Source organism: Neurospora tetraspora, assembly GCF_033439725.1.
Source record: "Neurospora tetraspora strain CBS 560.94 chromosome Unknown B0H65scaffold_2, whole genome shotgun sequence".
Classification (NCBI taxonomy): Eukaryota; Fungi; Ascomycota; class Sordariomycetes; order Sordariales; family Sordariaceae; genus Neurospora; species Neurospora tetraspora.
The window spans coordinates 1201841-1227973 of record NW_026944384.1 but is presented as its reverse complement, the minus strand read 5'-3'; the positions used below and the strand labels follow the sequence as shown (position 1 = coordinate 1227973).

Here is a 26133-nt window from a genome sequence, read left to right as displayed (position 1 = left end):
CTCACTGCATCGACACGGGAACGACTATGGGAAGCTGATCGAGCGAATGCTGCAGCCAAACTGGCGGACAACACGAAAGTCATATTGGACAGGGATTCGGATGGGAGCTTTGAACTGAGGGAGATCGAGACTTAGGCAGCTAAGGGTGTAGACTAGGTAGCTTCGGTGGGGGAAACGGGGCTGAAGAACTTGGAGGATGGAGCAAGGAGGAAGATGAATTGCGGCGGTGTTCAACGCAGGTTTCATTAAGACATTATATATGAGATTTCCCTTTCACCGACTTTGTGATCGCCGATACATACAATCCCATCAACAACAGACCGAGACATCACCACCAAGATACGCACGCAACAATCAAGGTGTCTGAAGTTTTTGTTCACACCTCACATAGGTATATACACAATCACAACCCTCGAAAGTCTGTAGCAGGCGAATTTTACTCCATAAATGAGACTCAAATTTCGCCTCTGCTCGCGGCCTCTCTCATACGAAACCCCGAAATCCTTAACCTCAGTGTCGCCAATACCAACACCAACACCATCATCATATCTCTCTTTATGTATGGAACCATATAACCAAATGAACTAACCACTTCCATCACATACGACCATAGATGGTAGAAAACTCGGGATCCCGTCCGCTCTCCCATAGATAAGCTACCAATCGCCTGACTAGTAGTTGGGTCGGTGACGACCAGCGAATCCCAGGTGTTGTATGTTCTATTGCAGTCTTTCTTTTTTTTTTCTATTTGCTCCTTTTGCTCGGCCCATCTTCTTCTCGTTTGAAACCTTTTGCATTGTTGCTCTTTAAAGAAAAAAAACAAATGTCATACTCTGAGGCCTTTTGAGATTACTCTTGGTCGCGTTTTTCTCCATTCTGCCCAAGACTGCAAACAACCACCAGATGGAATGAAAGAACTGGTGGTTCGGAATACATTCACCCTGAAATATATAGCACTGTAAGTCATCGTATGTATCTCGGTCACGTAGCGTTTAGGTTTCCATGTAAATGTATGCACATGTATCTTATACCCAGAAGTTGCATGCAGTACCGAAGCAGGTCGGTTTTGACAGCAGCTTTTCCCTACACACAGAGAACACACTGCAAACGCATGGAAGCTCTCCTTATAGAAGATGTGGAATGCACATGGACATATGCAGACATCATCCTACATCTGACCATGGGCGCATGTACTTCGATTAGGATGGCACCACGTGGAAGGTTAGACGAAATCCGGCGATCATCTTGCGTGCCAGAGACATGTGTTCGTATGATTTACACAGAGGCCAATTCGAATTCGGGGGTTTTGTGGATGGCCTACCTGGCGAATCAGGGATGGAATTGTGCTGTTGAACGGTCGAAGAGCCTGCTGTTAATGTGTCCATATTAGATATGTGGACGTAATATCACTTACACCAGGGCATGCATAGTGATAAACCATTCAAGCATTGCAACAGAGCTTTCAAGGTACCAGAAAGAATTCAAAATGTCACTTTGAGAAACATAGGCGCAAAAGATATACAAGGCAACAACTTCTCATTTGGAGGGTGAATGACCTATGTAAAAAGCTCGTAGTCGTAATCGACATTATTTTCCTCATCCTCCCACTACCACGATAGGGTATCATATCGTTACCGCTCATCTCACTGACTGTGAACTTTCGTTCGTAACAAGAAGGGAACGTGGTATAGGTGGTACAGAAAGAGGTATCCTCGAATCATAAAAAAAGGAAAGTAACAAGAGTCATAAAAGTCGTGAAAGCCATCAAGCCATAAACGCCACCGGAGTTTAACTTTTAGCCAGACACCAACAGATTAAATGCCGCTATAAGTCTCCTGGTGGGTCTTGATGCTGTTCCTCCTCTCGCGGTGGTGTCCGTGGTCAGCGTGCTCGATGACGGGCTCGCCAACGCTCTTGCGGAGAACAGAGGGAGGGACCTGAGCAGCGTCTGTGGGATCCTTGTGGGCGAGGTTGGAAGTGTGAGGTTGTCTTGGGAGAAGTTGTTAGCTTATGTGTTACAAGGACGCCACAGGCCGACCTCAAAAGAGGATGTTCAGCCACGGGCAAGGTATTTCACAATTACTTACTTACTGTTGGTAGGTCTTGTTACCGCCGACGGTCTTGCTGCCATCGAGGTCAGAGTCGACGCGGGGGTCGAGCTTGTTGGCCATGTCGGAGCTGTGAGGGCCGGCAGTGTTGGGGGCGGGGCCAGGGCCGGAGTGGTGGCCGAGATTGGCACGGCCATCACGGTCGGAGTCGACACGGGGGTCAACAGCGTTGGCAGCGCGGCTATCATGGGGACCGTGGGTACCAGTGGGAGCACCGTGGGTGCCGGTCACACCGGTGTGGCCGGAGCCAGCAGCGTTAGAGTGGGTGTTAGAGCTGAAGGGGTGGTTCTGGCGGTCGTGGGTGCCAATGGTGCCAAAGGTACCGGTGTTGTGAGTGCCAGTGGTGTTGCCAGCGGTCCTGGAGCCGTCACGGTCAGAGTCGACGCGGGGGTCGAGAGCGTTGGCGGCACGGGAGCCGTGAGGACTGTAGGCACCCTCGGAGGTACCGTGAGTGTTGGAAGAGCCGAAGGTGTTACCAGTGGTGTAGGTACCGTGGGTACCGGTAGAGCCAAAGGTGTTGCCGGTGCTGTGAGTGTTGTAGCCGGTGTTGTGGGAACCATCACGATCGGAGTCAACACGGGGGTCGAGAGCGTTGGCAGCACGAGAGCCGTGGGGGCCATAGGCGCCCTCGGAAGTGCCATGTGTGTTGCTGGTGTGAGTGCCAGTGTGAGTGCCGGCGTGGGTACCGGTAGGGTTACCGCCGAGAGTGTAGGCCTCGGGGTGGCCACCGCCGTAAGCGGCGTGACCACTGCCGTGCTCGCCGTGGCCGGCAACCTTGCGGTGGGAGCCGTCCATGTCGGAGTCTACACGAGGGTCGGCAGCATTGGCAACGTGGGAGTTGTGGGGGCCGGCAGTGCCTTCAGGAGCGCCGTGATGAGCAGAGTTGTCGCTGTGGACAGCCTCCTTGATCTTGTTGATGATGCCGGACATATTGGATGATGTTCTTATGTGTTAGGTGTGTGTTGGGGGTATAGTGTCAAAAGGTAATTGGGGTATCAAAGTGTTTGTTTGTTTGTTGTTGTGATTTGAGTCTGTGATGATGAATCGAAAGTGTAAGTTGAGATCGGGAGAGGAAGATGTTCTTTATATGCCAAATTCGACTTCACTTTTCGACTGAGGAAGGCGTATGGGAAAGGGGACTATGGCGTAAGGAGGGAGCCATGGCATCATCTCGATCCAGTTCTTGGACGGCAGCCAAGGCTACCAGGTACCGTAGGAGGAAGGTGAGGCCGGCAGGTAACGGGACGTGTAAGTGGTACGTACTCGGGCCATTCACGGTCGTCTTGTCCAGTGTCGTCATCGGTGCGTGGGTGCAGACCAGACGAACAAGGGCTGCGGCATAACGCCATATCGGGCAAACCAGCAGCTGTTGGTGTTAGCCAATGCTTTCCCGTCAGGAACAAGCAGATTCTGACAGATGTGAAAGAAAAGATGGAGGCAAAGACGTCATGCAAAGAGGGCCCGTAACTGATCACCAGCCATGATTATCCATGCTTTGTGGCTGTGACGTGGAGTTTTCACAAATTCTGTGCAAGTCAAGCCTCATCTGGATCGGAATAACTCCACTCAGAATTGCACCTTGACAAAACCGAAGAGGAAGTGGGAAGTGACAATCCATCTAGATGGAGCTTCACAAGGAAGGGAGCTTCAAGGAACTGAAACAAGCATGGTCTGTTCCTTACATGTCATTGGTTAGAGAATATGTAATTGTGTGTGCACCGACGACCAGACCGGCAACGGGCATCTCAAAGGATCATTCGTCAGCTCCTACCAACTTTCCATGTTCCGTTGCCAAGCAGTGTGTCGTCTATCTTCTGTTCAGCTCTATAACAGTCAAGATCTTCAGAGTCACCAGGGCAGATGAACAAAAAAGCAACAAAAAGCCGGCCTGGAAAAGGCAATTTTGATATTGCCATTCGGGAAAATCCAGGTGATTGCAGCCTTCCGTACCACCGATCTGCCGTCACACATCCCGTTCCCATGAATAATACGAACTGTTATTGACGGGATTGCGACCGTGTTCCTGTTGTAGCTGCTCGGCTGTGGCGCCAATTGCTAACAGGAAGGAGCTCCCTGTTGGAATTCAGTTTGAATTTTCCGCCGTTGCAATGTCAAAGTCAACATGCATGTCCCGCCGCGTGACCCCACTACCACTACGTCATAATGCCCCACTTCAGCCTTACACCAATGACGCAGCTTCAACAAACATTCCAGACGTTGGCTCAGGCTGGAGACAGATTCAGTATCATACGATCTAGACCAAGAAACATCACGATCAACAGGATATCTACGCAAAGCGGTATAGTTAACTGGATTCTGGAAGAGTTTCAGCTACCACGCGAGGCCAAAGAAGCAAGCAACATGGCGGCTAATTATAACTTTGCGGCCCGTTTTCCGTCATTATCATCCCATTGACCCATTCCTACCATGAGGGTCTCCATAAACGCCCGTCATCCCATCTGTTATTCAGGGGTAAAGAGAGATGCGATTGAAGAACAGGGTCCACAATACTCCATCATCAGCGCGGTCCAGATCCATCCATTCTTGGGGTATCAGGTATCATTTCCGTCCATCAGTCCTCAACAAAACATCTCCAGTCCAAGATTACAACCATGTAGGAAAAACAAGGCGGGCATTTTGCCTCTAGAAGTCATCAAATCATTCGTCATATCTTTTCGTAGGCAAGTTTCCCACATCCAACCCTCAATGGCAAGCATCTGAACTTAGACGCGAGAACGGTACCAGCGGCGACGAGGGTAGCCCGCATCAACGGGAGCGCGGGTACGGCGACGAACCCAGTAGAGACTATTCGATATGTTAGCATCTGGAGAAATTTTCCCAAGGAAACAAGTAATAAACTTACCCAACCAAAGCACTAACAAGCCAGCAAATGGCGCTGAGGAAGGCAAAGGCAACCGTAGCCTTCCACTCACCACAGCCCACACCATTAAACCCAACATTATCCCAGTCAAAGACATATCTGCCCACTCGTTAGCATCTGTCCATCTCCCCTCCCCTTCCTGCTGGTGAAAACCGGGGACACTTACCCACAAGCCCCATTCAACCAATTAACCAACAAACCAAAGCTCACAAACCACATGATCGAAATGACCAAGTCCATAGGCCAGTGGATAAACGAGCTCGAGAAGGGGAACAGCCAGATGATGGCGAAGAGAATGGACAGGCCCGCCACCACTTCGGTGTAGATGTGTCGACCGAGATCCCATGATGAGGTGCCGCGCACGGCGTGCAGGAAGCGTCCGTTGAGGGCGGCGACGATGGTTGCGAAGGCGAGCTCCGCGAGGCGGAGGATGATGGAGATGATGTCTACCAAAATCATTTTGGCGGTTTTGCCGGGCTGGCCGTTGATGGTATTGTTAATTGAGATCGGTTTGAGAAGTAAAATGCTGGTTGATCTCCCACAAGTCTGGGTGGTGTCGATTTGTCCGTAACAGCGATGTCGAAAGAAATGACAGAAGAAAGTCAGATTGAATCACGGCTGTGGGAGGGCATGACAAAGATATATCACCACCACCAGATCTCAATCACTGCTCGTAATCTCCCACCTCAACCCAAAACCTCAAACCTGACATGACAACCCGTTTCCTTCAAACTGGGCATCAACACACCCTCCAAACCACACCACACCACACCGCACACCACGGCATACTAACATCAGCCAAGTCTTCCCTTATCACCACCATCCTTTCCGATATCATGCTTCACCCAAACTCACCCAAGCTTGCCACTTCCTTCAGCCCTTCAGGGCCCTGTAAAGGATGGCACGGAGGTAAGGCTCTCGTCATGTCCAAGGTCCCCTTTTCTTGGCAAACGACTATGCTACAGTGAACACTTCCTTGGCTCACGTTTCTTTTCAGTGATTTTCACGAATTCCACGTTTCAGGTCCCATGCTCCATTCTGGCACGTGGTTGTGTCCATGTACGCATTGGCCTGTGAACAACTTGTGGTTGGTCACCGGTACTTTTGACCCTCCTCCTTCCATGTTCTCTGCCTTGTTCCTCCTCCTAACGGCACTCGTCGAACCAATACGCCAGAGCCAGTAACGGGAGGCCTCATCCCTTTTCCTCCAAAGGTCTGTGCTGTGTGTACAGTCTACGTGTGACAAGAAAAATGCCGGAACGAAATATCCAATCGTACTGCCGTATCACAATCACAAGAACAGGGCTTGCTTGACTCGCTTCCAACAAGTTCAACAAGCACTCACCTTGGCAAGTTCCACTGGGGAAACTTGATACTGACCGCTTTGAACGAGGCCGACAAGAAAACCAAGAATTCTTGGCATCAAATCGGAATATTAAAAGGACGGCGGCCTATGGTCGGCATAGGAACGGCTGAGACGGCAGATGGTGGTCGTCTTAGAAAGGTCTGGGATGAAGTCATAGCACGGAATTCGTGGATTACGATTGGTCTGATCCCATTCTTGGGTGTGCCGGAGAGATGCCCACCTTCGAGGCTGAAACGGGCTACTGTAGATACCTGCTTTTGTTCTCAACGGCTTTGAGTGATCGAGATCGTTTTGCTTTTGATGGTCTCCTGTGTTTCTCTGAAGGGTTTCAAGATTACATTTTGAAGATGCGAGCGGGAAATGAGCAGTTGAAGTCTTCGTTAGCGCTTTTGTTTTCCCCTTCGCTATAATCACAAGTGCCTAGCCTTGTAGAAGGCACCATTACGTGTGAGAAGACAGGATATGTTCTCTTCTCTTCAAGTCCATCTGACTGAGAGATCTCAACATAATGGCAAAAAAATTAAGATAGGGGAGTCTCGCAAATCCGTCGTAAGACCTGTCATTGCCGCCAAAAGCATATCGCTATTCCATCACAACACCAAAATGTGCCATCAAAAGGGAAACTGTCATACCTTCATACCTACCCTTCAACGACCCCAGTATTTCTTCCTTTGATCCACCCCTCAAGCCATCAAAGTAGCATGAACGTCAAACACGCTATTCCTCCATCCATCCTGATCATTCTCCCGAATCCTCTGCGACGCCTGCGTAGCCTCCTCATTCCACAACTTGACAATACTTCCAGGAGCATACACCCCATCAAACACGCCCCTTCCGGGATCCGTAACACCCACCCGGACATTGAGATCCGGATCATCAGGAGGCGTCAACCTCGCCAAGACAGCCTTGAAGAACGTCTTGAGATCATCCGGATTCGCAATCAGCGTGGCGCGGAGTCTCTCCCTAGCAAAGAGGATCTCGCGGTTGGCGAACCGCAAGGACTCGGCGATGGCCATAGCGACTTTCATCTCTATGGTCTTCTTGATAACGGGCTTCATGAAGGGCTTGAAGAGCCATGCAAACCAGCTGAACTTGCTCTGGCGCAAGGTGAAGTCGAGTTTGTGGATTTCGCATCGGACGCTGCGGAGGGAGATGATCTTATCCATCCTGTCACGGCCGATCTCGACGTCGATTTCGAGGTCCATGCCTCGTTCGTCCATGGCAAAGGAAGCAATTCCTTCGTCCACGTAGCGCAGTAGTCCTGTGTGAGCCTTCATCCAGAACCCGACTTCTTCGGCGCGGACCGAGAGTCCATCGAGCTTGATTCTCACTAGACTTTTCATGGCTGATGTTGTACGGAATCTGGCCTTGCGGATTTCAATGTCGTTGAGGGTCTCAATACGGAGCTTGTATGGGAAGAAAGATGTGTGGTTAATGGTCTTGCCAGGCTCAAGAATGAGGTTTTCAAGCAAGAGGTCAAGTTCTGGCGTGGAGATCTCCAACCTGGGAATAGGAATGTAGTTGATTCCTTGGATGAGCAATGGAACAAAGACGTGGATGCAGTCGGTCACAAGGTCTGTGTTGGTGTAGTGGTGTTTCGGCGACAAGATCTTGGCGATGGTGGCTGACGTCTTGAGCAGGTCAGAGATATCACGATCACGCATAACAGCCTGGAAGGTGGATTGCAATTGTGACAACAAGCCATCAATGTCATCACGCAGGGAAGAGCGAGCAGCGAGCTGTCGGGAGTGGTCTCGGAGATCCTGGAAACGCTCCTCGGCATGGTCGAAGAAGGATGGGTCGGTGAACATCTCTTGGGCAGCGTTGCCTAGCTCACCGATCAACTTCTCAAATTCGGGGTCGCTATGACCATGATCCATGACCAGCTTGAACCTCTTTTCCAGTTCCTCCCAATCTTTCTGGTCGCCAAAGGACTTGATAAAGAGCCAGAAGTTCTCCAGAGCCTTGTCCGTTTCTGGATTACGATCAACGTCTTCGTCGGCAGCCTGAAGTGTATCGCGAGCGATGCGCGAGTATACCATGGCATATCGTTTTAGGAGGAGCGAGAATGTCGATACTGAATCCGAATAATCCCTGCGGTCTCGCAGCTTGGTGACGGCCTGCTTGAGGCGGTATAGCAGGGTATCCGTCTCGTCGCTTTGTAACTTGTTGATGATGCTACTTTCGGCTTCCTGGGCCACAGTGGCTGCAGTGTCTCCAAGCACCTGCCCCACCTCGGCAGCCTGATCCTCCAAGTCCTGCTGGACCGGTTTGTCGGCTGTCTCGTCATTCCCTGGTTTCGCTACGGATTCTTTCTCTTCTTTGGAAGGTTCCAGGCGCTTGGCTGCCTCTTTGGATGCGGCAGAGAGGGCAAAGGCAGTGTCGCGGAAGACCTCGCGAGAAACCACACCGAGATCCGAGAGGAAGAGGCGGAAGTCGGAGTTGGTCAAGAGCAACGACCCGACTGTCTGGATGCTCTTGTACGCTGTTGTAGACATGAGCATCAGTACCTATGCCTGTAGACGAAGGCTGGTACGAGAACTTACCAGCAGCGGTATCAGCCTTGGCTCTAGCCTTGGTAGCACGCTCAGCAATGTGTTCCATGTCGACGGACACGCGAGCCTTGGAGAGGTACCACAGGAAGTCCTGAATCTGGTCTTTGCTGTTCTTGTGCTCCAAGAGCTGGATGAGTTGGGTAATCCATTTCCTGGAGTAAAAGACAAGTGCCCGTCCCGAGTCGCTGAGGCCGGAGTTGTCTGGATTCAGAATGTCGGAGGAGAGAAGGGTTCTCAGGTTGGTGATGGCTTGGTCGTTGGATGGCATGTACCCCTTGGAAAGGGCACGCAACATCTGGTAGGTGTGCAATTTCTGGTGCAGCTGTCTCTGTAACGCGGTATCATCGTCGTAATGAGACAACAGCGGCTCCTCCTCGTCCGGAAGCCTTATACGGCCTCCTCCAAAGCACGACGATATCAGATCCATGGCGGTGTCGATGTGGACGCTGGTGTTGACAGTGACAGTGACAGCGACAAGCACCAACTTATTTAGTTCCCCTTTGTGGTTGTCTTGCCAAGGCGACAGACGGGAATGTAAGGACGTTGTTGGAGGTTGTAAATCTTATCTCCCCCGGTAATCGAAGCCCAGCATCGTCAGTTGCTTGGTAGCTGGGTTATAGGCGCACATGAGAATGCAGTTGGTGCATTGCTGTGTTGTAAGGAAGCAGCTGCCAGTAGCACAGCAATCACGATGACGTCGTTCATCTTGGAGAGGTATAAGTGGCGCCCCGCACTCCACGCGTTTCAGTGTCTAAGAACACCGGAAAGCGCTAGCCATTCGTGTTTGAGACCGCCAACCAGAAGGGAAGGAAGCGCAGAGGTTGGCTCTCCATTGGCCTAAGAGTAAAACCATTGGCCTAAGAGTAAAACCATTGGCCTAAGAGTAAAACAATGGCTTGAGAATCCACTGCATCCTTGATTTCTCCATTTAACCACCGTCCGTTTCTTGTCCGTTTGAGCCATCTCAATCTCCTTGAGGTGACTGACTTTTTGTTGTATTCTGCAAGTGTCTTGAAAGTTTAAGTTTGATGCAGTCGGCCTTGGCGGGATGGGCCGCCCTTCTTTATCAATTCTCCAATGTCAACTTAAGTCCGTCATTTCTGGCTTGGCACGCTATTCCTGAACAGGACTAGGCTATGCTCGCACCGCCACCTCTCCACGAGTTCTCCATCGTAACTTTGGAGAGCTTTGTCGGTTTGGTATCAAATGACAGCCAATGATTCGACGACTGTGCATATCCTCCGCACTTCTCTCCATGGAGTAACCTCGTCGCCGATCAGGGCTTCTCTTTTCTGTGGTTGTCGATGGAAACTTCGATAACCGCTCTTGGGGCCATTTTATGCTGCAAGTCTATCTCCTGGCTCAGCCAATCAGCTCCAAGCTTCGAGATATGCCCAGCTCTGGGGCGGCGGTCACCAACACATTTGTTTGGTCGAGCATCACTTCACATCGCTTCATGTGAAAGGAAGGTCTCCAAAAGGTCATCTGCGTACAGACATCAGACGACAAGATGCCATACTGACGCGAGTGACTGTGCTGGGTTGTTCCCTTGGCATGCGGTTTTTATAAGCAAGCAACGTGACTTTTTGCTTTGACTCGGGGCTCGGGCTCGCGCGAGCTTACTGAACTTCTGCACTGCCACATTTGTCCACGGCAACGCTCGGCGGGTACGGATTTGGATTTTCGAAGGGAGGGAGGCCAACTTGTTTGAATATCAAAATGTTGACCGTCTTGGGTTCTCTTCTTTCCCAACGACAACGGCAACAACACCAACACCAACAGCAGAAATCAACTACCGACGACTCAACTCGTCTTGGACCTGATATTAACCAGACTTTGAAGCTGCAGGTGTGGCGGTTATTGCAGTCGATCGTTTCCCGTCTGGCCCGAGCTCCTGCGTCACCAACGTCAGTGCCATCTAGATTCCCGTCATTCTGCACCAGTGAGCCATCAAGCGCTGCAAGGTCCCCTCCACGCCGTCCACGCCCTCGACGCTTTCGAACCAAGTGACACCAGCATCCGCAGCGATACCCTCCCACTGCAGCAGTAAGGCCACTAGTTCTACTACCTGTGTGGTCACCCGCATTTGCGGGCGCATTCCTCGGGTTCGCAACCTTCGCCCGTAAGGCACAAATCCACCAAAGTCGCAAACCAGACACTACAAAAAATCCACCTTAGCCTCGTCGCCATATCTGCGAGAGCGCATCTCCAGGAAATCAACACTAGAAGTATAAACAAGATGGAGGGTGGGCTCAAGAGAAAAGATACAACAAAAGGGCCGCCTTTGCGCATCTTATCGCTCGGTGGGTCTCTCCCCCAGAATCCTTTCCCTGTGCGCATCAAACACAACTTCCCGATTTATGCGCCATGCGTTGAAACAATCCAAACCCCGTTTTAACATGGGCTAACTAACACCGTGACAGATGGCGGAGGCGTCCGTGGCTATTCCATGTTCCTCATCATCCAAGAGTTGATGCACCGCACCTTTGTCGAAATCGAAGGCAGAGCACCTCGCCGCTCCGAGATTCCCAAACCATGCGACCACTTCGATCTTATCGTCGGCACCGGCACCGGCGGCCTGATTGCGATTATGCTGGGAAGGCTACGACTTGATCTCGAGACATGCAAGGAACTCTATGTGCGCCTTACCCGCAAGGTCTTCGAGACGGACAAGACTATTGCCGGCATTCCCTACCGATCTACCGTGTTCAAGGCGACAAAGTTGGAGGAAGCTATTCAGGACTGCGTGAGGGAACATACCATCAACGAGGGGGAAGGAAACGACGGCGCCGTGCAAGATACTTTCAGTCCTTTGAGTGCCGTCTCCCGCTCAAGCGCCGCCTCTTCTTATCCCAGAAGACACTCCAGCAATGCCAGTGTCGTGAGTTTCAGCGCAAGGAGTCACAGCGCACAATCAACAAGGCCGGCCTTTTCTTCTCGCTGGGGAAATCCCCATGCTCGTCTTTACGATGAAAGGGAGAACCGCACAAAAACGTATGGACGTAACGAACACCGAGTTAAAAGATGAATCGCTAACAAATGTTCAGCGCCGTAACTGCCATGTACAAGGGGTCTCCAAGAAATGCGAAGCCAGCCGTGCTTCGCTCCTACGACTCGAGAAAGGAACCAGCCCCCGAATTTGACTGCACGATTTGGCAAGCGGGCCGAGCCACCTGCGCCATTGGACTTGCCTTCAAGCCCATACAGATCGGCCAGTCCGTATTCCACGACGATGGTGCTGGTCTCTTCAACCCTTCCATGTACGCCCTGGATGAAGCTGTGGTCAACGAGTGGCCGGGACGGGAAGTCGGTGTCTTCGTCAGTGTCGGGACGGGAAAGCGGCCCAAGGGGAGTGATATGAACTCTACTCTTTGGTACGAGGGGTTTATGGGCGAGTTCGCGGACGCAAGGAGGAAGTTGATCGCCAAGATCGAAAATTGCGAGAAGATCCACGAGATGATGAAGAAGGAACACCTGGTAAAGCGCGGCGTCAACATCGAGAACTACTACCGCTTCAACGTTGAGGTCGGCGTTGGCGAGTTTGGTATGAACGAGTGGCACAGGTTATCCGACATCAGCACAAACACGAGGCGATATTTGCAGCGGGACGACGAGCAGAGAATGGTCCAGGGCGCATCGGCCAAGCTCGGAAAAATCCACTTCGCAAAGCAGCGATGGGAGCGTGCCAGCAGCAACAGCAACGCACCTGGCCCCATCCCCGAGTTCATCAAGACTACCCCCAGCATTTCCATGCCCCTGGCCGTCGAACTACCTGGCGACATCCCAACCTACCCTCCCCAGCGACTCGGCACGCCACCAAGCCGACAGTCCTACGAATCCGGCATCGACGCACTCTCGGTCCCAGGACATAGCGCCAACGGCATCAACACCCCCTCACCCAGATCCTCAGCCGAGCGCGTTCACTCGGCAAGAAGTAGCAGCAGCCACCTAGCGCCCAGTCGCCCAGCCCCCGCCGTCCCTCCTCCAGTCCCATCCGGGACCGACGACTCAGATAAACTCGTCGCCATCGCCCCAACCCCCGCACAATGGCGCAACGCCTCAGGGCAAGATAAGATCGCCATCGTCACCGAAGACGACCAGCCCAGACACCCCCAATATCCCTGGTACCAGAACCAGCAGTACCAGCAGCACTTCCAGTACCCGCCGAGGATAGAGCCACCACCACTCCCGCCCAAGACGCCCCTGTCCTCGGCGGACGGACTGATCTCGCCGGTTAGTCCCAATGGCAGGCAGAATACCCTGCCGGCTGCGTATGTGCCGTATCCGATTGAGGAGGACGAGGAGCCGCCTGTTGTGAACATGGCGAGGAAACCTAATTATAATGTGAGGTGAAAGGAGAGAAAAATACGCACGATACCACGAGTAAGGGATAAGGGATGAGGGGAGGAGCACGCCATGCCTGCCGGCGGGTGATGGTGTGGTGTGTGGTGTGGTTAGACACAGGCATCCAAACAAGCCATAAGCCATGTGTCACCGGGATCCGAATGACTGGATACGAGAATTGGACATTGGAAAGCCAACATAAGCGAGCTTTTCACATGGGACTTGGAGGAAGACGAGGAAGCGGAAAGAGCAGGGGAGATGAGAGAAGAGGGAGGGGTGCAGAAAAGAAGGGAGGAGAAAAATATACCACACACACCCACACGCTCATGAACGAACGACAGCAATACTTCATGATATGACGTTATGACACGGAACACGCGATGATACCACTACATACCAATACCATATTCTTTTTCATATCTAACTATATACCATACTTTTCATACCTTTTCTTTACTTCACCGACGGGCGAACGGATATGCGATGATCGTGAAGGAGGATATCAATCGGCGCGCGCGAAGTATATTGAGCTTAGACAATGTTTAATGACTGGGGTTATTGATGAATTTCCTTGGTGATAATCTTTTCCCCTTCATTTCAGTGGTTGCTTTGGTGTCTTTCGGTCTAAATGTTTCTCGAGTGGTTATTTGCGCCATGGTCATGGCGACAAGGGAAAGAGGGTCGAACGGACTCTAGAAGGTGACTGGAAGTGGAAGTGGAAGCATTATGCCAGAGGGCACTTGATTGAGAGCGACATGTGGACCAGAGCTGATTGATGATGGGTCGTTTTGGTTCTCTCTGTATTGCGTGAATGAATGATGCATACCTTGATTCAGCTATGCTTGTTCAGCTGCCTTCCAGCTTTTATCGAAGTTTTCTGTGTTGCGATAAGTCTCACCACTTGATTTCTTCCATGTACTTCACTCCACTCGGCAGGCGTTGCGTTGCCCGGCTTGTTCCTTTTCTATCTCTTCTAGCCTATCAAATGCCATCCACTCTTGCTTCTGCCAGCCACTCACAAACAAACGCACTCTATCTTCTACCACATGTTAACTACAATCATTCATTCATCAACGAGAGCCAGCCCAGCACGCCCGGCTCGCGAAGAACATCCAATATAGCAATCTAAGCACGGTCGCACAACATGTCCTGGCAGACAGGCAGTCATCACACAGCACACAGTAACCACAGCACCACAGACACTGATCCGCTGGAATAAGGAAAGAAAAATAAAAACATTCTTGCTTTCTACCCGTACCCGTGTTATCTCTCTCACTCGTGTCTTGTGTCTTGTGTAATGTTATTATCCTTCCAGAAAAGACACAAAAAAGGAGTGGACCGGAGTGGTTTGGTTTACGAAGTCTCAAGCGGAGTGGTGGCACGCATTGGGAGCCTGGTCTCATGGGAAACACAGGCGCACAGGCTCGGGATGGCTTCCGGTTTTTGGATCAACTTGTCCATGCCGCATTTCCGAGGGTGTGAACACCATGATTGAGTAGAAGGATGTACGTGGTTACGGTAAGAAAGGACGGAAAAAGACCGGGCTAGACTACCTACCAGTGCTGTTGGAGGTAGAATTCGATTACTCTGACGATGTTTGATTTGACTTTTGGTCTGGATATCAAGCATGATCATCATGCCCATGCCCGCATAGCTCCATGAAACCGGGCGCATATCCCGTGAGAAGTGGTAAATCTTGAGATGTCAACCCAAGGGTTCGGTTCGGGTGGAGCTGTTACCCCTTCAGCCCTACGTCACAGTGCAGTCCAGTGCCGGTAGCGTCGATCAAGGGTAATCATGCTTAATTTGATCTCTTACACTCGATCTTTTTCATGTGAGCGGCAAGACGTCGATGAACTGGGATAAAAGAAGCGAGCTGTTCTGTTCTGGCCCTCGAAGCTGAAACACCAGACGTTGAGGGCCTCTTTTTACGTTACATTGACGGATTGGCCCCATCAGATAGTAAACATTCAACCCCTATTATCCGAAAAGTCTTGGCATTCGTGACTCTTCGGCGAGCAAAAAAAAGCTCTCGGACAGAGGACAGGCAGGTCCATGCCAGACAACCTCATGGTCTGGCATTAGTGCACAGCTGCGCCTCTTTCGAGAGTAACAGCGCTAAGGCTTTCCCGGCAAAGTTGAGGAGGGGAAGGAGGGGAAAAGAGTCTTCACTGCCGATGCATGTTGAGCCATGTGCCTTTCTCCATGATGGTCATGGTGCCAGATGAGGATTGCATCCGGGCCAATAACGCCCTGGTAAGGATTTAGGGGCACTTACCTTTCGCATTTTAATGTCCTGTAACTGGTCCGTAGCTCTTCCGGAAAGACCTCCGGTGGCTTTCCAACTGGGGGGTCTGTATCGTGCAAGCGAGGATCATGGGCACTTGCACCGGAGTTCCCCTCAACGTCAGGTACGTCCTAAACATGCCATTTTCTTTGGGCTTCTCATGCCTCGTAGGTCTACCTGGAAAGGTGCTAACATGATATCTGCTCGATGAGGGTTAAGCCAGCTTTGTCTCTACTGGCTCGATCTCTGTTTACCACTCGGCTTCTGTGTCGAGCTGGCGGCACGAGATGACAGTATGTGAGACCTGTACCTGTCAGTCGCCGCAAGGTAGCTCTGGGGCAACTTCCTGTTCGCTTGGCGGCTGCTGATCCGGCAGCTCATCCCTGCCATACGGATGCACTGCCAGTCTGCCACAATGGCCTAACGCGAGAGATTTCATGTCGACCTACCCAAGACTCGAGTCAGCGGCAGGGCAACCGATAATGATCCCAGTTCAATATATTTGTCTGTGGGCTGTGACGGCCTAACGGAAACGAGGAAACGCCTCCCACTTCACCTTCGTTGAAACCACTAGTCCGGTATTGATCACGTAGACCGCCAGTTAGCAAACTACCTACCGAGTCCTTGAGGTCTCGCAGTGGTATCCAACTTGAACAGCTCTCGAGGCACAGAGCCCACAACCATTTTCCCAAACAGGCTCGAGGTCGAGTTTATTATGACCTTGTCAAGGGAGTTGCTCCTCCATAGCTGCTTGGGGGAGCCAAGAACCATGACCTATCAGAATATTCAAGTCTGCAAGCGTCCGTCTAAAGTCGCGCCGCCCTATGTATGTCGTCGATTTCGGTCGTTGAGAGGACATACCGTGCTGGAAATCAGCGAGGAAGTCGTCGTAATCAGGCCTGAGACAGCTATCCTCGCCTTCAGGTGCGCCACTTGAGTCTGTGATGTCAAAAGGTACCCGGGTACAGGTGTCTCCATGTCGTTCGCTCGAACCTTTGATCAATGTCTCAGTTGTCTGTTGCCAAACCATTCAAAAATGCAGGACTTCTTCATGTCAGGGGCTGTAGTCAGCAGCGCTTTGGATCTTTCCATAGTCCATCATCGTGCGCAAGAATTGAGTCAACACTTGTGTGCTGGCTTACGCGGCTAGAACAAGTGAGGTTGCAACATGAGTTTCCGCGGTGTACCCTGTTCCAATTATGGGCGTGTTTGGTTCAAATAGCAAGTGGAAAGAGCGAGTAGAGTTGGGTACAAAGCTAAAATATGCAGTAAATCTGCGGTCTTTGATAGGGATAATGTACCGACTTTCGAGCACCTTTTTTCTTTGCTTCTTTCTTTCTACACTGACAGGGGTCCGTTTCTACCCTACAATTGAAGGGTAGTTACAAATCCTTGTCAGTTGGAGTTGGTATAGCCTGATTAGGAAGGAGAATGCAAGAATATGCAGGATTTTGCTTATTCAAAGATTGTGCAGGAAAAAGATACCTGCCAAGCTCGACGTGCAGCCAAATTCACGGACGAAACTCGGACTACACCAGCATCTCCCACCGGTTGGTAAAGACAGGGTTTATTTGTATGGCGAAAGCAAACTACACCGCGCGAACCAAACACGCCCTATGTCAAACCAATACCGCTTCTACTCACCTATAACAGATATCCTCTTTTGGGGAAAGTAGCAGCTTATGCGGGCAGTTTTAGCCCGCTCTTAGCTGCATATGCAACATCTTTCCAACAGGATTCGCTCATAATCCCAGCATACCGCAAAATCTCACTCATAACGGAGATGCTCTTTTGGGGAAGACCACACCTTATGCGGGTGTTTTGAGCTTGCTCTTAGCTACATATGCAGCATCTTGCCAATTGAATTGGCTCATAATCCTGGTACGATCCACAAAGCATCTCCGTTATGAGTGAGATTTTGCGGTAGTCTCCATGTCGAACCATTGCTTTCGAAGGTGGACGCTTGTTACCTCCGCGGGCATGGAAATCAAAAAGTGATGAGTTGTATGCAGATCACCGTGATCTGCTGTTCTAGGCTTCGCCCTCCTACCTCAGCACATCTCGCTTCTTGTGAAGCAGTACCGTCGCCAGTGGGTGCTCGCCCTCCTGCTCTGCTTCACCAGTGGTGGGTTCCTGATAACCCGAGCGGCAGGTTGTACGCTAATCCAAAAGAGTCTGAAAGCCGAAGGTGTACAGGTGAAGCCTGATACCTGTCCCTTGTCGCAGCCATCATTCGGAACGGGACTTACCTATAAGTCAGCCTTATGGCCCGTTAAGCTCATGTTCGGCGCAAACCCCAATGACTGTTGTGTTGTCAAGATTGCCGTCCAGACGGGACCATGTCCGAGGCCACACGTCCTCCTGTCGGCCGGTCTTCGCGTGCCGAGAGGACGACAACATCTTGTGGGGAGTGCCGGAGAAGAAAACAAAAGGTACGAGAATTCCGAGTCGGTGTCATGTTCGAGTCTCAACAGGATAGCAAGACCCAGATTAACCAGAACATCATCTGTACTGGTCTGCCATAGACTGACGGCATGTTCCCTTCTCCGTAGTGCAATCAGGGTCAGCCATGTAGCAACTGCGCAAGGCGGTTTCCCCAACCGTTATGCGAGTATAAACCCAGCAGCAGGTACACATACCAGCTCCATGATTAAGGCATAATCGTGTTTGGGAAAGGAAACTAACCGGATGGATCCAAAGACGGCCTAGTGTAACTCCCATCTCCCATCAATCGGCCTTTGCAATATCCGTGTTGCCTTCATCGGGACGGTACGGCGGGCAGTACGAAATCGAAGGGACCCGTCATCCTCTCTTGCCCCCGCGGCAGACATCGTCATCATGGGCAGCGAGTACTGGAGGAGAAACTGGAGCAGTAACAGTGCGCTGGTCAGGGATAGACATTGGGACTCAGCTTCCCGTGTCTACTATGATGCCTCAACCACACGTCTTCAGCAGAACGCAAGGCGGTCTATTCCCAGGAGAATTTGGCTGCAATGAAGGGTGCACACTCCACACTGACCTGTACCATGATGCCGCAAATCTACTTCGAGCGTATCACACTATTCCCGCTCGCTTCCTGAGTGGGAACTGGTCTCGAGAGACTCCCCCGGGCAGGATAGATCCTGGGGGTCTTCAAGCCAGCGGCGTAGCACCGTGGCCCGGAATAAGTCCGAACCAAGGACATGGACACATCCCTCCCGCGCCTGGACAGTCTATTCAAGACAATGACCTGCTAAACATGTGTACGTTGTCTGCCTCGTTGGGGAAAGAATATGGGTTCGCGTATACGTCGCTGACACTACCAATCAATGCAGTCGTCAACCTAATCGGTAATATGAAAGCATCCATAGACAGCAACCCCGATGCAACGAACCCGTATATCCAACACTACATTCCGTTTTGTCTTCGATCGCCTCTCCTAACTCGTGTGGCCATATGCACCGCTGCAGGCTGGCTCCATGTGGCGGGCATCATTGACACGACGGTAGCGATGGCACATAAAGGGCAAGCTATAGCGCTCCTGAATGACCATATTAAGTCAAGCCTGGTAGCCGGAGACGAAGGAATAGCCGGAGTTGTTCAGCTCATTATCAATGAGTGGTATTGGGGCGAAAAGCAATCCCTCCATGCACATATGGGCGGCCTTTGTGAGATGATTAAACTTCGTGGTGGGTTTCGGACGCTGGGGCTGAACGGGCTGATTAGCAAACTTGCCATAACGTAAGATTCGATGGGGCAGTATCATGTGGAAAGGGGTTGTGCTGACAATGAACGGCAGATCGGACGTTGGGATTGCATTGTGTTTCGAGATACCACCTTCTTTGCGGGGGGGCCACGAGTTTGACTTCCAAGACAGTACCCAGCCCCCGTTGCAGCTGGCCCTGAACACGCCCCTAATATCCACGATATCATCGGGATCTCTCCCACACTTTGCTTCATGCCATGAGGAGTTTCACATACACCCCACCACGGCTTCGATCCTGGACGACTTGCGGTTCCTTGTGTGCACAGTCCTCGGGCTTCCTGAGGACGCTTCCTCAATGGAACTACAAAAACTGCACCATACGTCTGCATGGACTCATGACCAGATGTTGAGGCTTCCGCCGGACGGTCCTATAACGAGACGACCTTCTCCAGGATCAGCCAATGCTCCATCTCCGGCAGTGAACACGGCACTTGAGTCACAAACCAGGGGGGGTGTGGAGGGTAATAGCGGGCTTACGGCGGCTGCATCACCTACAACACAAATCACCCAGCAGTTTTCAGCATACGGTCTCGGAGTTCAACAGCAGGCGACGGGACCCAGTTCCGGGGTCCGCGCAGGGGAGATGCCGAAACGAAGAGAGGGAAGTTTGGGAGAAGACTTAGCTATGCAAGCCAGTGCTGAGGCCCCGGACTATGTGTACCAAGCCATCAGGATATCGGCAATCTTGTACACTCGAGCCATCATGACACGGCGTCCGTTCAGCGAGGTGGTCAGCATGGAGGATTTCCTGGAGCTCTGGACGACAGCGTGGAGGGTTCCGCTGGCTACATGGCGTTCTTTGCTGGGAGTCTTTAACTGGATGCTTCTGCCTCTGATATCAAGTGTGAAGAACACAGGACATGATCTGTGGGTCAAGTCAATGATGAATACTACCCTGCTGCAAATGGGTATGGGGCATTGGGAGATTGCGCGACGTACCATGGACGCGGCCATGCGGCTTCAACGCTGGCTGAAGGGTGACAGCGTCAACTTGAACGAAAACATTGGATCGTCAAACATGGAGCCTGGAAGCGGTAGGAGTAGGAGCGGCAGTGCCAGGAACGAGTTTGGGAAGGAATTTGACGAGCGCCGTGGGAGTGACGACAAGTCGAAGACGATGAAACTGGCGAAGGGAAAGGGGAAGGAGACGGAACCGAAGTGAAGTTGGAGCGATGAAGTGAAGTGAAAGTGGTGATGCAATGTGGAAGGGGGAGGACCGCAGCACTGCACTTGCCGTCATGCAGATGTCACGGTAGAAGCCCGAAGACAACAAGTGGCTTGGAAAGAACGAACTGCAGAGCGCAGGCAGGTACCCGCGCTTTCCATCGTCAACAGCACATGATCTCGAGCCACTATTTGAAATCTGGATGGTCCTCTTCACGTACGGAAGAAGCCAAGGCTGCCATCAAGCGTGCCTGACGGGAATAGCATGGAATTAGCGTCAGGTGTGTACTCGTCTGGACTGGAACGGTCCAGCAGGTACATTGTGTATGTGTGTATGTAAAATACTCTTTTGTAAAATGTTGCTGCCCAAGGGAAAAAGAACAATTCGATCACTTCTTTTCATAGCCCATCAAGTTCCCTCCCATAGCCAGTAATGATCGGAGCCCGGGATTTGGCGGCCGGCTTCCCCGCGGTCACGTCATCCCCGGGCCGGGATTATCACATCGGTTGGCCCCGCTCAAAGCCCCGACCGCCCCCGTCCCGCTCGCATCGTCATCCATTACAGCGCGAATTGTCCGATTTCCATCGTCCTAACCAGTCACCTCACGGCAGCGTCACATCGAACATTCTCTCCACCCATCTTTTTCCTCTGGCGGCTTTCATTTGGTCTCGATTTGAAACTCTTTCTTCAGCAAGCCGCCCACTATGTCTGAGCTCTTTCCTTTCTCTTGAGCTCATAGAAGACATACATACATATACATTATGTGGGTTGAGAATCACCAGTCTCCTTTGCTCGAGTTGTAACTCTATTAACGGAGTTTGCAGGCGTCTTTTTACGAAACCCTAATGGACCGATTTATAGGACGCCGCCGATAGCCCATGGCTTCATGCAGAGCGGAAAGGCCATTTCTGCGACAATTCACTTTGACATCAGTTCTTTTTGCGGTGAATAACATTATTTGACAATCAAAAAGAAGGCCAAAGAGGCGTCGGTTGCTACCTCATTCGATTGGCTTTCCAGCTTCCGATAAGACATGGCAATCAACGAGCCATTCAAGAGGAGATCCCGCAATGGCAATCCCAAAAGGTCTGGTACTACTCTGAATATCACTGTATGTAGTAGACATTTGGCATTTTATCTAGGTAACATCATGCTATCTAGATTACCACCTAGCATGAGGTTGAGTCTAACCGCTTTAGGATTCCATTTCCCATGTTATGCAGATCTTCCACTTTGAAGCAACTACTTATGACCGCCGACCCGACCCGAGTCAATGGGCGATTTCGAGAATTTCACTGGCCAGATACTTGTCTGAGCCTGCGATTATGTCTTATCTTACGGCCCTCGGCTCGCACAGTGGCGCGCCGTGTTTCACTCTGCGAGAAATGCTCGACATCATCTTTTCGTTCCCGGAGAAGCCATCCTTGACTGGCTGGATAACAGTTACCAATCTCGGAGGGGAGCAATGCCAAAGTCTCGGTAAGGTATCCTCCCACTCTCTGATCTGCAAGAATGCTATCTAGCGTTATGCTTCCCACTGCCATCAGATGCGGGGATCATTGTGCCAGTACGCAGTTGTTGGAACTACGTACGCCATGGAGGAGGAATAAGTATTGGCTCATGGGCTCGCCTGGTCTCCTGACCTTGGTTGAACAACACGAATCTCTTCAGGTTCAAGTCTCACGGTATACCAACCTTGAACCTCCGAGTTGTGTGCCTATGACCGCCAAATCACATCTTGTTTGGTACCAAAATGTCAGGAACAACGCCCTCCAGGGCCGCCGGCCCCTTGGAGCCTCACCCAGATGAGACAACATCACTGGTGAGGAAGCCTCTATCACTCCAGTCTTCCAGCACCCAAGTCGAGGAATCCGAGGCGTTCAACCTACCCGAGTATAAGCTATGGTTATCCGAGCTCTGGCTTCTCACCAAGAATGCCATCCCCGTCATATTCGCCTATACGCTCCAAAACTCGCTCCAGACCGGCTCCATCCTCATAGTCGGCCGTCTGAGTCCGGAAGCCCTAGCCACGGCCGCCTTTTCGTACATGTTCGCCATGTCCACGGCTTGGTTGATCGCTCTGGGCGGTTCAACGGCTCTAGACACTCTTGCATCAAGCAGTTACACCGGCTCCTCCAACAAACATGATCTCGGCATCCTTTTGCAGCGCGGACTGGCAGTCTTGTCCGCATTTTATGCTGTCGTGGCTTTGATATGGACCTTCTCCGAGCCTTTGTTCCGGCTGCTTGGTCAGGAGGAGTACATATGCGTACAGAGCGCCATGTTCCTTCGGCGCCTCATACCGGGCGGTTTGGGTTATATCTGGTTTGAGTGCATGAAGAAGTTCTTGCAGGCTCAAGGTTAGCTTTTCCACTACTCACCTCCCTCAATGCCTCGTTCACATCGCCAGATACCCACAAATGGCAGTCACTAACATATTTCCCCCCACCACCAGAAGTCTACCGCCCCGGCACATATGTCCTTCTCATCACCTCCCCTCTCAACGCCGCTCTCAACTACCTCTTCATCCACAAACTCGGTCTCGGCCTGCACGGTGCCCCCCTCGCCACCGGCATCTCGTACTGGTGCTCATTCTTCCTCCTCGTCGCCTACGCCACCTTCGTCCGCGGCCATGAATGCTGGGGCGGCCTCTCCCCTCGTCGAGCGCTCTCCAACATTGGCCCGTTCATCCGCCTCGCTCTGCTAGGCATCCTTCACGTCGGCACCGAGTGGTGGGCATTTGAGATCGTGGCTTTGGCTGCCGGCCAGCTGGGCACCATCGCCTTGGCCGCGCAGTCTGTGATCATGACGGCCGATCAGATCATCAACACGATTCCGTTCGGCTTGGGCGTGGCTGCTAGTTCAAGGGTTGGGAACCTCTTAGGGGCGCGCAAGGTCAAGGAGGCAAGCAGGGCGTCACATTGTGCGGTGGTGCTTAGCATAGTTGCCGGGGCGTTGATACTGACGGTGTTAATGAGTGTTAAGGATGTGTTTGGACGTCTGTTTAATGATGATGAGAGGGTGATCAGACTGGTGGCGGATGTGATGCCGTTTGTGGCGCTGTTCCAAATTGCTGATGGCTTGAATGGATCCTGCGGGGGCGTGTTGAGGGGAACGGGAAGGCAGTGGGTGGGCGCGGCGGTGAATCTGGTCAGTTACTATGGCGGTGCGCTTCCGATGGGCATTTATCTTGCTTTCCACGGTTGGGGTCTCCGCGGGTTGTGGATTGGGCAATGTGTTGCGTTGTATTTGGTGGGTGTGCTCGAGTGGCTGATTGTTGGCATGAGCAACTGGGATAATGAAGTCAAGAGAGCACTTTCGCGGCTAGATGATGGAGGGTTTGGGGAAAGTGGTGCTCATGCTTATACTTATGGGGCTATCGGGGAAGGCCAGGCCGATGATGCAGTGGGAGTGAGGCATGGAGGAAGAAGGGAACCGGTGTGAACAGAGATCCGGTGGCCAGCTGGTAGGATACTGTAGGATTAGCTGATCCATTATCTGTGAAGGATACGAGCAAAAAAGTTGACATCAAGTAGACAGGTCGCCTTGGATTAGCTTCCTTGGGAAAGTGAAAGTTTAGAAGTTCTCAAGAGGTTGTACTTAGGATGCCCCTTTCATCATATATCCCTTGGCCGTGTTTTCCCTACGATCCCCGAGGGTTCAAGTCATTGACGATGCATTTGATGACTGAGAATGTCAGAAAAAGAAACGTTCATCATCGATAGTTGGATTGTCAGCTTTCATAGCAAACAGTTCGCAGCATATATAACCCTAACCCTATACAAACAAGGAGTTTGTCAAGTGGCTCACTCCATAAAAGGGGCTAGCAACTTATGAAAATACTTGTGCACTTGTATGCTCACGATCCGGCACATCTTTTGTCAGTCGTAGTCGGACACTCGTCGAGCTCGCAAGTAAAGGCTTGAAATGGGTTTATTATGTGATGTTTCTCCAGCGATAAAGACTGAGGTTAGTTGACTTAACTGGACCACTTGACCTACGCAGTACGCACACACATGATGCGCCCAGGCCTTATGTCCGCTTGGGCATTTTTCTGCAAGGCGACAGCACAAAACACCTTACCCTGCTTGGCTTGCCTGCTTGCCTGCCTTGTACGAGTTGTTAAAAGAACGTTGAAGGCTTTCAAAAAATCCAATGCCTGTCCCCGGGCTCACCGTGAAGGCCACGGGATGGGACAGAACAATGAAGAGGATTGCCCGGGAGGACGCACTGCCTCTCTACGTGCGCAACGGGCACGGCACTGCGGTGAGTGGAGAATGTCTGCCTTTGCCGATAAGAATAGGCTGATCGGCTTTTAGCTCCCAAGATTCCCTGGGTGGTTAAACCTTAGTGAAGGCGTGATAGCTGAGCTGTGCCAATCAGGTGTGCAGCGAACTGCAGAAGGCTGACGTACACTACGAAAAAGGGAAAGAGCCTTTTTTTGGGAAGCCGAGAGCAAGAGAAACGCTTGGTAAAAGGATCCGGGAGGTTGGCGAGGTTGGTATGGTATCTCGATCTCTCGAGGAGACTGAGAAGGTGCCCGCGCGGCGCCCAGGCGGTGCGGTGCTGGCAGCTTTCTTTGGCCTTGTCATGCATGCAGTGGGCGGTCCGAGGCTCTCCTGTCTCCTCTGATTCGACAAAGGGTACTAGACCATGAACGAGGCGGACGAATCGTTTGTTTTCTCGTTGGATCGTGGGCTTGCGGTAGTGCCCATAGCATGCCATGTCGATGCAAGCAGGTCTGGTTCGTCCGTCTGTCCGTTCGTTCGTTGTTGAGTCCTGGGCCCAACCCTCCTCGTGAAGGGCAACGAGGACGCATGAATGGGTAGGGCGTAAGCAGGCGGAAATGGCCCAGAAACCAGTTGGATTATTTATCGTTGGGCACAGACGCATCCCCATGCGACTCTCCATCTCCTCTCTGTGCCTTTGTTCTGTGTTGTTTTGGTCTCGAGGCAAGTGTGAGTTCAAAAGAGCGTTTTTAGCCTAGCTTGGCCAAAGAGGTGTTTGACGTGCGTCTGAAGAGTTGCCCGATTCTAGGCAAAAGGGGAACGGGAAATAGCAAAGGCATCCATCGATCCATGGTCTTGTCGGTCTGTAGGTGAGGCCGCAACGCTGCAGCTGACAGAATCCAAGCCTGGCGCATTGGGTATGTACATAGCAAAAAAGGTTACGTACTAGGTAGGGGTCAGGGTGCAGCTCTAGAGGCATGGAAACTGACACGGCCTTGAACTCCCGTCGGAAGGTTAGTAGCATTCTTCCCAGCATATCATTCATCAAGGGCAGCATGGTCAACATCATGATTGATAAAGTGTGTAGTACACTATCTGGAAGCTTTGGTCGGCTCAACGGGAATGGATAGAGACAAGGAGGAGACTCCCAGGTCGCTCTTGATTTGTAGTTTTGAACAAGTGAGGAGTGCAGGCCCGTGTAGCGAACGGTAGGTCGCTGAGACGCTCAAAACATGACGGGATTGGACGGACGGGCCACTGGGGGTTGCGAGGGGCGGGGCTGGTCGCATCTGGTGCAATCCCGGAGAGGTGCCCGTGCTTGTGCACCAATCAGTCCGGGAGAAACGCCTTCCAAGTGGACGAGGCCGTGGCCGATAACTGTCGATAGGTGCTTCCCGGTGGGCTTTCCAGGTGCTGTCAGCCCCGCTCAACAGGTCTTGTCTGGCTCCATCCG

General features: G+C 51.7%; 6 protein-coding genes across 6 annotated transcripts; 3 read left to right on the top strand and 3 right to left on the bottom strand.

Moving 5' to 3' along the window:
- Positions 1 to 1728: 1728 nt before the first annotated feature.
- Positions 1729 to 3424, bottom strand: B0H65DRAFT_94602 (uncharacterized protein). Its single transcript, XM_062831592.1, has 3 exons — positions 3372 to 3424; positions 2092 to 3139; positions 1729 to 1989 (listed from the first exon to the last, which is right to left on the bottom strand). Exons 2-3 carry the CDS (start codon positions 3036 to 3038, stop codon positions 1815 to 1817), a joined length of 1122 nt encoding a protein of 373 aa, XP_062683935.1. The 5' UTR covers positions 3039 to 3139; positions 3372 to 3424; the 3' UTR covers positions 1729 to 1814.
- Positions 3425 to 4831: 1407 nt separating this feature from the next.
- Positions 4832 to 5448, bottom strand: B0H65DRAFT_418883 (membrane-associating domain-containing protein; the record flags this gene model as incomplete). The annotated part of the gene is made up of 3 exons (XM_062824170.1): positions 4832 to 4913; positions 4972 to 5088; positions 5156 to 5448. The coding sequence occupies 3 exons, from the start codon at positions 5446 to 5448 to the stop codon at positions 4832 to 4834; spliced, it is 492 nt and encodes a 163-aa protein (XP_062683934.1).
- A 1590-nt stretch (positions 5449 to 7038) lies between these two features.
- B0H65DRAFT_420463 (bactericidal permeability-increasing protein) lies at positions 7039 to 9337 on the bottom strand (the record flags this gene model as incomplete). Its single annotated transcript, XM_062824278.1, has 2 exons — positions 7039 to 8840; positions 8902 to 9337. 2 exons carry the CDS (start codon positions 9335 to 9337, stop codon positions 7039 to 7041), a joined length of 2238 nt encoding a protein of 745 aa, XP_062683933.1.
- Positions 9338 to 11149: 1812 nt separating this feature from the next.
- B0H65DRAFT_418811 (acyl transferase/acyl hydrolase/lysophospholipase) lies at positions 11150 to 13263 on the top strand (the record flags this gene model as incomplete). Its single annotated transcript, XM_062824165.1, has 3 exons — positions 11150 to 11213; positions 11334 to 11904; positions 11958 to 13263. 3 exons carry the CDS (start codon positions 11150 to 11152, stop codon positions 13261 to 13263), a joined length of 1941 nt encoding a protein of 646 aa, XP_062683932.1.
- Positions 13264 to 17445: 4182 nt separating this feature from the next.
- Positions 17446 to 20852, top strand: B0H65DRAFT_455386 (uncharacterized protein). Its single transcript, XM_062826236.1, has 5 exons — positions 17446 to 17666; positions 17724 to 17973; positions 18094 to 18170; positions 18242 to 19261; positions 19320 to 20852. The coding sequence occupies exons 2-5, from the start codon at positions 17881 to 17883 to the stop codon at positions 20446 to 20448; spliced, it is 2319 nt and encodes a 772-aa protein (XP_062683931.1). The 5' UTR covers positions 17446 to 17666; positions 17724 to 17880; the 3' UTR covers positions 20449 to 20852.
- Positions 20853 to 22204: 1352 nt separating this feature from the next.
- Positions 22205 to 23895, top strand: B0H65DRAFT_419208 (mate-domain-containing protein; the record flags this gene model as incomplete). The annotated part of the gene is made up of 2 exons (XM_062824192.1): positions 22205 to 22811; positions 22907 to 23895. The coding sequence occupies 2 exons, from the start codon at positions 22205 to 22207 to the stop codon at positions 23893 to 23895; spliced, it is 1596 nt and encodes a 531-aa protein (XP_062683930.1).
- Between the last annotated feature and the right edge of the window lie 2238 nt (positions 23896 to 26133).

Coding starts and splice junctions, on each gene's coding strand:
- B0H65DRAFT_94602 (XM_062831592.1), bottom strand. CDS start 3,038: ATGTCCGGCATCATCAACAAGATCAAGGAGGCTGTCCACAGCGACAAC. Junction 1,990..2,091: donor GGTAACAAGACCTACCAACA/GTAAGTAAGTAA, acceptor ACTTCTCCCAAG/ACAACCTCACACTTCCAACC.
- B0H65DRAFT_455386 (XM_062826236.1), top strand. CDS start 17,881: ATGTCCGAGGCCACACGTCCTCCTGTCGGCCGGTCTTCGCGTGCCGAG. Junction 17,974..18,093: donor GCCGGAGAAGAAAACAAAAG/GTACGAGAATTC, acceptor CCTTCTCCGTAG/TGCAATCAGGGTCAGCCATG. Junction 18,171..18,241: donor GAGTATAAACCCAGCAGCAG/GTACACATACCA, acceptor ATGGATCCAAAG/ACGGCCTAGTGTAACTCCCA.